Source organism: Bombina bombina, chromosome 5 (assembly GCF_027579735.1).
Source record: "Bombina bombina isolate aBomBom1 chromosome 5, aBomBom1.pri, whole genome shotgun sequence".
Classification (NCBI taxonomy): domain Eukaryota; kingdom Metazoa; phylum Chordata; class Amphibia; order Anura; family Bombinatoridae; genus Bombina; species Bombina bombina.
In genome coordinates this window covers 50,835,205-50,846,031 of record NC_069503.1, presented here as the reverse complement: position 1 = coordinate 50,846,031, position 10,827 = coordinate 50,835,205, and the positions used below count along the sequence as shown (strand labels likewise).

Below are 10,827 nucleotides of genomic sequence, written 5' to 3'. Positions count from 1 at the left end.
CAACCAATGAAAATAAAGGTCTTTTAACCCTTTGAGTGCTAAGCACTTTCTCACCTGGGTGCTAAGCTAAATTTAAGTTTTTTTCTTTTTTAATTTTTCTCAGATCCGCAAGACTTACACCGTTGGGAGCTTGGCAGCCATTTCAAAGTGGCCAGAGACAATATACATTTTATTATAACTGTTTTACTGTTCCTACTACATGATATAGAAAAGGTGCAGGGAGCTATATACAGCTTAATCTAAGGTAAGACTTTAAGATGACTAAGGTGTAGACTGTCAGCTATAGAGTGGCAATATAATACTGGGAGCTAGCTGAGCATATCTGGTGAGCCAATGACAAGAGACGTGTGTAGCCACCAGTCAGCTCCCAGTAGTACATAAGTTTGATAACAGAAGTGAAATTAAGTGTCATAAAAAGACACATTCTATCTGAATAATGAAAGTGTCATTTCATATCCCTTTAAGTATGATTTAAGTAACAGAAAATGCCTGTGTATAAAGTCTTGCTGGTGATTAATAATCTGGGTTGGTGTAGGTTGGGGTTCATTTGATATTGTTTTATGTACTGTTAAAGGGACAGTAATGTCAAAATTAAACTTAAATGGATTGGATAGAACATGATATTTCAAACAACTTTCCAATTCACTTCTATTATAATTTGTGCTTAATTCTCCTAGTATCCTTTGTTAAAGAATAATCCTAGGTGAACTCAGGAGTGTGCACGTATCTTCAGACAGCAGAGTTTGCAAGAAAATTTATAGCATTGTTATACATAGTTACAAACACTTCTGCACAGAGTACTAAATACACGTGCACGCCCCAAAGCTCATATAATATCAGCCTCCTAGGTTTATTCTATAACAAAGGATACCAAAAGAACAAAGCAAATTAAATTGGAAAGTTGGGTAAAATTGCTGCTCTATCTGAATTATCAGCGTTTAACTTTCACTTTTACAAAAAACACAAAATACTGGTCTGGATTTCAATCACTTTTTATTTGCATAAAAAACATTGTATATCATTATATAGTAAACAGCAGCATTACATGATATATGCACACAATGGTATAAATATACCCAACACTTGTGCTCTTGATACAAAGGGATTTATCAGACATATAATGTTCCCTTTATATATACAGTATGTGCTATTATCAGTTCTTGTGGCTTCTAACTAACATGAAAACATCTAACAGACATAATATCAAGTTACACAACATGACACACATATTACATACCCAGTATACATGTAGGTTATAGTAGCCATTTAAATTAAACTGATTATGATCACATGACACACATATTACATACCCAGTATACATGTAGGTTATAGTAGCCATTTAAATTAAACTGATTATGATCACATGACACACATATTACATACCCAGTATACATGTAGGTTATAGTAGCCATTTAAATTAAACTGATTATGATAACATATATAACGGTTACTGATATTGTGTCTCATGAAATAAAATCAGTTTCCCTCAGTAATTCCTCTGGTATATAACATGTACAATGCTAAGCATCTATTGCTATAAGAAAAGGTTTATCCACATGATGTGCACAATAAATGTATCTCACATATGTCAATCATATGAGACTGATGTTCTTGTTTATATAAGTCTCTAACACTCTATTCATATAAAGACTCCTTTATTCTGTAAAGGTAATTATTTTCTCCCCTATGTAAAACAAACGTACAACTCCTAACACTGGCATGTTAATAAACACTGGGGGTGCTTTGGTGGTAAATGGTTGTGTAAACTGGTCAGTATGAGGGCAGATCTGTATATTCCTGTGTGGTGTTTGTATTCTATCACATTGATATGAGAGAAACTGAGGGACACATATATAGAGGAACAAAGGACAGCACTTCCAATCTGGGGCTTTTATAACTGGGATTTAGTAAATATTATTTACAATGGGATCCTTTTTGTTGCTTCTATTTAGAGAGTTTGTCCTCTTTAGGATATTTGTAAAAAGGTTTGTACACTGTGTATATAAAGTTTATTTGTGTGTAAATATTTGGTGTTTTTTTATATCCCTGATTTCAATAAAAACATAAATTATGCTTACCTCATAATTTTATTTCCATTGAGGGGAGGAGAGTACACTGCTTCATTCATTACTAGTGGGAATTAAGAACCTGGCCACCAGGAGGAGGCAAAGACACCCCAGCCAAAGGTTTAAATACTTCCCCCACTCCCCTCATCCCCCAGTCATTCTACCGAGGGAACAAGGAACAGTAGAAGCATCAAGGTATAAATGGTGCCAGAAGAAGATAATAAATTTAGGTCAGCCCATCGGAGATAGGAGCGGGAGCTGTGGAGTCTCCTCCCCTCAATGGAAATAAAATTATTAGGTAAGCATAATTTATGTTTTTCATTTAAAGGGGAGGAGAGTGTACGGCTTCATTCATTACTAGTGGGAACATATACCCAAGCTATAGAGGACACTGAATGAAACCGGGAGGGTAAAAGGCGGACCCTTAGTCTGAGGGCACCACAGCCTGTAGAACCGTTCCCCCAAAAACAGCTTCCGCAGAAGCAAAAACGTCAAATTTGCAAAACTTTGTGAAAGTTTGCAAGGAGGACCAGGTAGCCTCCTTGCAAATATGCTCCATAGAAGCCTCATTTTTGAAGGCCCAAGGTGAAGCTACCGCTCTAGTGGAATGAGCCGTAATTCTCTGAGGAGGCCTATTTCCTGCTGTCTCATAGACCAAGCGGATCAAGCTCCTCAGCCAAAAAGACAAAGAAGTAGCAGAAGCCCTCTGACCCCTGTACTTCACTGCATATACAACAAAAAGAGATTTAGTTTGTCTGAAATCCTTTCTAGCCACATCCAAATTATGAAGCAACCTTTTCTTAGGAGAAGAGGGGTTAGGACACAATGAAGGAACAACTATTTCCTGATTAATGTTACGGTTAGACACCACCTTGGGGAGAAACCCCAAGCTTGTGCGAAGAACAGCCTTATCCGAATGAAACCCCAGATAAGGAGGCTCATGCTGCAAGGCCGCCCGCTCAGATACTCTGCGTGCTGATGCAATAGCCAACAGGAAAAAAACCTTCCAAGACAGAATCTTTATGTCAAGAGAATGCATAGGCTCAAACGGAACCTTCTGCAGAACCTTAAGTACCAAGTTTAAACTCCAAGGCGGAGCAGAATGCTTAAAGACAGGCCTGATTCGAGAAAGAGCCTGAACAAAAGATTGAATGTCAGGGAGTTCAGCGAGTCTCCTATGCAACAGAACTGATAAAGCTGAAATCTGTCCCTTTAGGGAACTAGTGGCCAGACCCTTATCCAACCCCCCTTGGAAGAAGGACAACATCCTGGAAAACCTCACCTTGTGCCAAGGGTATCCATGTCTCTCACACCAGGATAAGTAAGTCCTCCACACCTTATGGTAGATGCATCAAGTGACTGGCTTCCTTGCCTGAACTAAAGTGTCAATCACACTCTCAGAAAAAACGCTTTTACCCAAGACTAAAAGTTCAAACTTCATGCAGTCAGCCTCAGAGCATCGAGATGCTTTGATGTTGAAAAGGACTCTGTTCCAGCAGATCCCTGAGACAGGGTAAATTCCACGGCGGAGAGGATGACATCCCCACCAGATCCACAAACCACGTCCTCCTCGGCCACGAAGGAGCAATCAGAATGGATGATGCTCTCTCCTGCCTTATACAAGCCACTACACGAGCAAGAAGCGGTAATGGAGGAAATATGTACACTAGACCGAACCCCCAGGGTACCGCTAATGCATCTATTAGCTCCGCCTGGGGGTCCCTCGACCTCTATCCATATTGAGGAAGCTTGCAATTCAGCCTTGATGCCATGAGATCGATCTCTGGCGTCCCCCATCTGAGATAGATCTCTGCAAACACTTCAGGGTGAAGAGACCATTTCCCCGGATGAAAAGTTTGCCTGCTGAGAAAATCCGCTTCCCAATTGTCCACACCCGGGATGTGGATTGCCGAGAGCAAACAACTGTGGGACTCTGCCCACTCCAGTATAGGAAACACCTCCCTCATTGCCAGGGAGCTCCTCGTACTGCCTTGGTGGTTGATGTAAGCCACTGAGGTAATGTTGTCCGTCTGGAACCTGATGAAGTTAAAATCCCCCAGATGGGGCCATGCCTTTAGAGCTCCAGGATATTTATTGGAAGAAGAGACTCCAGCTGTAAGGATTCCACTCCGTGTTTTTGTTTTCACCTTTTCCCGGTCACCTGACTCAGGCTTACCTGTACTTAAAGCATCACCTGACTGCAGACAGGTGCTTAATTATTAAATTCCCAGACAACCTCTGAAGTCACAGAGTTACCTATATGCTGTGTTACAGATAGCAAGCAGTTCAACTTTTATATCCAAACCGGAGCCTGTCTGCTCCCTGGGAGCATTTACTACAGAAGCTTTGACATCACGCTCATAACCGGACTGAACTTCTATATAATTAAGAGACTTTATCTTTCTAGCGTTTACGCTACAACTGTTCTACCAGCAGCTGCAGTCTGTTTGATTCTGTCTCCCTCTGTGAATCGCACAATCTCTTAAGCACTGAAGCGCTTCACCTATACCGGACTCCTCCCCCCAGCTGCCGCAACGGAGCGCAACCTCTCCTCTCACAGCGTCCCACGGATCTCGCAGCAGGACGTTCAGCAAGCAGCTCCTCTCCTGTTCCACTCCATCGGCTCTGGGGGTAAGCGCTATACCAACTTAATAGTGCTGTGCTTAACTTAAACGCTGCAAAACTTTACACTGTTGCTTCACTGACCGCAAGGCTGACTAACACTCCTTGGGACAGATTTAAGCTCAACCAGACTCCATGCTGTGATTGTACTGACGGCTTATGCATACAATTCCTGTAACTTACTTCTGCACTAACAGCAATACTGACAACTAACTGGGACTCTGGCTTATAACTACATTACTACTATCTAATGACACAAATGAACTTTAATCATTCCTACAATCAAGTAGAGATATAAGCTATTTGAAATTCAGCTTCCTGCCTCTGAGTATGTTTATTATGTTGCTGTGACTTTCAACAGCAACTCTGATTTCCTTTTCTAGTTGCCAGGCATACCTATGCTCCGCAAATTAATTTTCACAGAATAAATATTTCACTGCAAGCAGCTTGGTCTATGCTGATCAATAGTCCATTGCCAAAGTGATACATATTATTTATTTAATATAACTCTGCAGCTGTGATCCACTCTCACGCAGCACTGAGACATTACACCAGCCAAGACCACTTCCCCTGTGCCATCCTAGCACCCCAAACAGCTCACCATCCCCCGAAACTCACTTTTGTGGTCACAATCTCCCAGGATGGTCTCAAAAAGGATGTTCACATGGACAGTTGGTCCGGGCGGATCCACCAAGAGAGGGAAATCAGAGACTGCACATCAATGGATATCAGCTGTGATTGATCGGAATTATCGCTGTTCCACTGCCTTAACATGCACAATTGAAGATGTCTGAGATGAAACCTAGCGAATGGAATGATGTCCATGCTGGAAACCATGAGCCCAATTACTGAGCAACAGATGGTCTCACTGTAAACTGAAGGGCAGGACAGGTAGATATCATATTTGTGCGTTGCTTGTCCGTGAAAAAGATCTTCATGGACACGCAGTCTATGATCATTTCCAAAAACTCCACCCTGGTACTGGGAACTGGTGAACTCTTCTCGACATTGATCTTTCAACCGTGAGATTGAAGTAACTGCAGCAGGGCCCTGGCATGAGTCTCTGTCTGATGGGATGATGGAGCTTGGACAAGGATATCATCCAGGTAGGGCGCCACTGCGATGCCCCGAGATTTGGCAACAGCTAGGAGGGGCCCCAAGACGTTTGTGAAAACTCTCGGGGCCATCGCCAGACCGAATGGAAGAGTCACAAACTGGAAATGCTGATCCAAAAAGGCAAATCTGAGAAACCTGAAATGGTCCCTGTGAATCGGAACATGAAGGTAGGCATCTTTCAAGTCTATAGTGGTCATTAGCTGCCCCTCTTGAACCAGGGGCAGAATAGATCTGATTGTTTCCATTTTGAACGATGGAACAAACAGGAACTTGTTTAAACATTTGAGGTCCAGGATCAGGCGGAACGTGCCCTCCTTCTTTGAAACCACAAACAAATTTGAGTAGTACCCAAGACCCCTTTCTGCGTGGGGTACTGGTATGATAAAACCTAAAGCAGAGAGATCCCGCAATCCAGAAAGGCCTCTCTTTTCTCCGGCCTTAAGGATAGATTTGATAAAAGGAATCTGCCCCTGGATGGAGAGGACTTGAACCCTATCCTGTAACCCTGGGCGACTACCTCCAGAACCCAGGGGTCCTGAACATCCTGCAACCAGGCGTTTAAGAATAGAGACAATCTGCCACCCACTCGGTCCGTAGACCGGTCGAAGGCCACTCCTTCATGCAGAGTTAGTCTTGGTGGGCTTCTTGTTCTGCTTAGATTGTTCCAAGCTTGAGCAGGCTTGCAGGCGCCCTTGGGTTGGTCCACTTTTGGATGAAAAATAGAACCCTTAGGTTTCGCTTTCTTATCCTGAGTTGAGTCCAGACCTGGACTGAACAGAATCTTGCCCTTAAAGGGTAAAGACAGGAGCCTCGTTTTAGAGGTCATGTCCGTCGACCAGGATTTTAGCCACAGAGCCCTGCGTGCTAGAACCGAGAAACCAGATACTTAAGCATTCAGGCAGATAATCTGCATATTAGCATCACGAATGAAAGAATTGGCCACCTTCAGAGCCTTAATCTTTTCCTGCACTTCCTTGAAAGAGGGTTCACCCTCAATCACATCAAATAAGGCATCACAGCAATATGACACAGCTTCAGCAACTGCAGCGACCAGCGCTGCCGGTTGAAAAACAAACCCTGTGTGTTGAAACATCTTTCATAACATGTTTTCCAATTTTTTATCCATAGGCTCTTTGAATGAAGAATTATCCTCTAAAGGAATCGTCGTGTGTTTAGCGAGCATGGAGATGGCCTCATCCACCTTGGGAATGGCCCCCCACAGTTCCAGCTGAGCCTCTGCAATGGGGGAAAGCTTTTTACATTAAAAAGAAATGGAAAAGGAAGAATCTAACCGCTCCCATTCGTTCTTTATAATGTTTGCCATCTTCACAAGAACTGGGAAAGTCTGGGGAACCACCCTGTCCTCGTAAACCTTATTTAAATTCGGAATGGAGGGCTCTTCCGGAAGCTTCTGTTCTGAGAACTTCTAAAGTAGCCAGTACTTTTTTTAGTAAGAAATGCAAGTTCTCCATCTTAAACCTTAAGTCAGACTCTTACGCTGCCGGGGTTTAGATGACATGGATTTTGACCCAGAAAGGGCCCCTTCCAAAGCGCCAGAATGGCCCTCGTCGTCGTACCACCCATCCGGAGTGTCCAACCGAGACAATTCCTTGGTCGGGCTGCTATGAAAAGCTCTACACTTGCACTTAGCAGAACATGGCAAAGCATGGATCACCTTACCAACTGCCGTTTCAAGCTGGTCCGCAAAATCAGGCATCCAAACAATCTCCCCAAAGGGGTAACAGTCGGACCCTGGGGCGCTGCATGTGGGATACGGGATGCCATTAGGGAATGCACCTCATGGGACGGTGACCCCTCAGAGGTGGACGGCTCAGTAGTGCTAGACATTCTCTTATGTTTAGAAGTTGTAGCCTACTCAAGGCATGTGGAACTCAGTTGCGCAGGCTGGTCTACCAAAACCTCACAATAAACACAGGTATAAGGCTTAGTTACAGAGGGACTACTCTCTAATGCGTCAGAATCCTCCATAGCCTTTGTTGTGAAAAGATAAGACAAACACCTTTATAACTACCAATGGACGGGGCACTCACCACCTCCTATGACCCGGGATGTGGAAACTTTGACTGGGGTGTCTTTGCTGCCTCCTGGTGGTCAGGTTCTTAATTCCCACTAGTAATGAATGAAGCTGTGAACTCTCCTCTCCTTTAAATGGAAAAGCTTTTTTCCACTTTATAAACATGTGAAAGGTTTCTTCCCCTGTGAATCCTTTCATGAGTTTTCAGATTATTCATATGTGTAAAACTTTTTCCACACTCTGTACATGTGAAAGGCTTTTCTCCTGTATGACTCCTTTCATGCTTTTTCAGATCACTCTTTTGTGTAAAACTTTTTTCACACACTGTACATGTGAAAGGCTTTTCTCCTGTGTGAATCTTTTCATGAGTTTTCAGATTATTCATATGTGTAAAACTTTTTCCACACTCTGTACATGTGAAAGGCTTTTCCCCTGTGTGACTCCTTTCATGAGTTTTCAGATCACTCTTTTGTGTAAAACCTTTTCCACACTCTGTACATGTGAAAGGCTTTTCCCCTGTGTGACTCCTTTCATGAGTTTTCAGACAATTTATACGTGTAAATCTTTTTCCACACTCTGTACAGGTGAAAGGCTTTTCTCCTGTGTGAATCCTTTCATGAGTTTTCAGATTATTCATATGTGTAAAACTTTTTCCACACACTGTACATCTGAACGGCTTTTCTCCTGTGTGACTCCTTTCATGCTTTTTCAGATCACTCTTTTGTGTAAAACTTTTTCCACACACTGTACATCTGAACGGCTTTTCTCCTGTGTGAATTCTTTCATGAGTTTTCAGATATTCCACTCGTATAAAACTTTTTCCACACTCTGTACATGTGAAAGGCTTTTCTCCTGTGTGAATCCTTTCATGAGTTTTCAGACAATTTATACGTGTAAATCTTTTTCCACACTCTGTACATGTGAAAGGCTTTTCCCCTGTGTGACTTCTTTCATGAGTTTTCAGATCACTCATTTGTGTAAAACTTTTTCCACACTCTGTACATGTGAAAGGCTTTTCTCCTGTGTGAATCCTTTCATGCTTTTTCAGATCACTCTTTTGTGTAAAACTTTTCCCACACTCTGTACATGTGAAAGGCTTTTCCCCTGTGTGACTCCTTTCATGCTTTTTCAGATCACTCTTTTGTGTAAAACCTTTTCCACACTCTGTACATGTGAAAGGCTTTTCCCCTGTGTGACTCCTTTCATGAATTTTCAGATTATTCATATATGTAAAACTTTTTCCACACTCTGTACATGTGAAAGGCCTTTCCCCTGTGTGACTCCTTTCATGAGTTTTCAGATCACTCTTTTGTGTAAAACCTTTTCCACACTCTGTACATGTGAAAGGCTTTTCCCCTGTGTGACTCCTTTCATGAGTTTTCAGACAATTTATACGTGTAAATCTTTTTCCACACTCTGTACATGTGAAAGGCTTTTCCCCTGTGTGACTCCTTTCATGAGTTTTCAGATTATTCATATCTGTAAAACTTTTTCCACACTCAGTACATGTGAAAGGCTTTTCTCCTGTGTGACTCCTTTCATGCTTTTTCAGATCACTCTTTTGTGTAAAACTTTTCCCACACTCTGTACATGTGAAAGGCTTTTCTCCTGTGTGACTCCTTTCATGCTTTTTCAGATCACTCTTTTGTGTAAAACCTTTTCCACACTCTGTACATGTGAAAGGCTTTTCCCCTGTGTGACTCCGTTCATGCTTTTTCAGATCACACTGTTGTGTAAAAATTTTTCCACACTCTGTACATGTGAAAGGCTTTTTTCCTGTGTGAATCTTTTTATGAGTTTTCAGATGATCCATTTGTGTAAAACATTTGCCACACTCAGGACATGTGTGTGGTTTCTCACCTTTGTGAATTTTGTAGTGTTCTAGTAGAGGAGACTCCCATCTAAAGCTTTTCTGACATTTTGAAGATTTGAAAGATTTCTCCTTTGTATGAATCATTTCATACTGTAGACTTCTCCCTTCTTTAATATGTTTTGAAAACTCAGTAAATGTGTGTGGTTTATCCTCTGGGATAATAATTTCACTAGATAAGTCATAAATGTTGTCCTCTTGATTGATGACTAAATTACTCTCTGTACATAATGATTGCTGCCATGTTCCTGCCAATTCACCATCTTCTTTAAATATCTGCTGTGATATCCCCAATGTTTGTGAATAGTCATTGGTGTCTAGGACTTTTGTAGTTTGCGGTATCATTCTGATGCTTCCTATAGTGAAGGATGGATATGAACTATTCATGTGTTTGTCTACATAAAAAGAAATGGAATAAAGAAAAATAAGAATGTTTATTTTTTATGATATAATTCATCTCAATTATAAAACATTTTTTTATACTCAAAAAATGTATTCCGTGTTGTATTTTTAAATGTATTTACCTCTAAATCACAAATTAAAAAGGATGACAAGAACGTAAACATTACTACATCATAGTAACCTAAATGACTGATTACTGATGAAAACAAGTTATATGGCCGAATTAAACAAAGTGCGTGTGGTTAATTTTCTCAGCCAGGGAACAAATACATCTGTATTCTGGGCAAGAGAGGTGACATCCATCATCCTCATTTAACATTGTACAAGCAACTGCACATATAGCCCTGCACAGCTCATGCTCAACCAGTTGGGTGAGAACATGATGTCCTAATCATCACAGACTAATCATCAATGTGAGATGTTTTGAGAGGGTAAGAAGCAGTGACCTTATGATAATCTTTAGCTTTCAGCTGTGGTTCTATTTATATAAACAGCCAAAAACATTATTAGTTTAATAATACTCACTGTAAAAATAAGCACACAAATCAGTGTTGGTTCTGGGGTGGGGAACACTGGGGGAGTTTTGGGTGTTCCACAAATGGGAACAAGGTAGGCATAAGTGTAGTTATGAGTGTTCCATGAGCGAGGTCAGGGCAGGGGAAGATGGAGTTGCCGGTGTTCTGAGTAATGAACTAGGTTAGGGGATGAGGTTAGGA

General features: G+C 41.5%; 1 protein-coding gene across 1 annotated transcript in view; it reads right to left on the bottom strand.

The window, feature by feature from the left end:
• Window positions 1-976: 976 nt before the first annotated feature.
• LOC128661293 (zinc finger protein 271-like) overlaps window positions 977-10,827 on the bottom strand; it is a 111,622-nt gene continuing 101,771 nt past the window's right edge. The window contains exon 3 of the mRNA XM_053715564.1: window positions 977-10,099. Coding sequence (XP_053571539.1) covers window positions 7,970-10,099 — 2,130 coding nt within the window. The 3' untranslated portion in view covers window positions 977-7,969. The remainder of the gene's footprint in view (window positions 10,100-10,827) is intronic.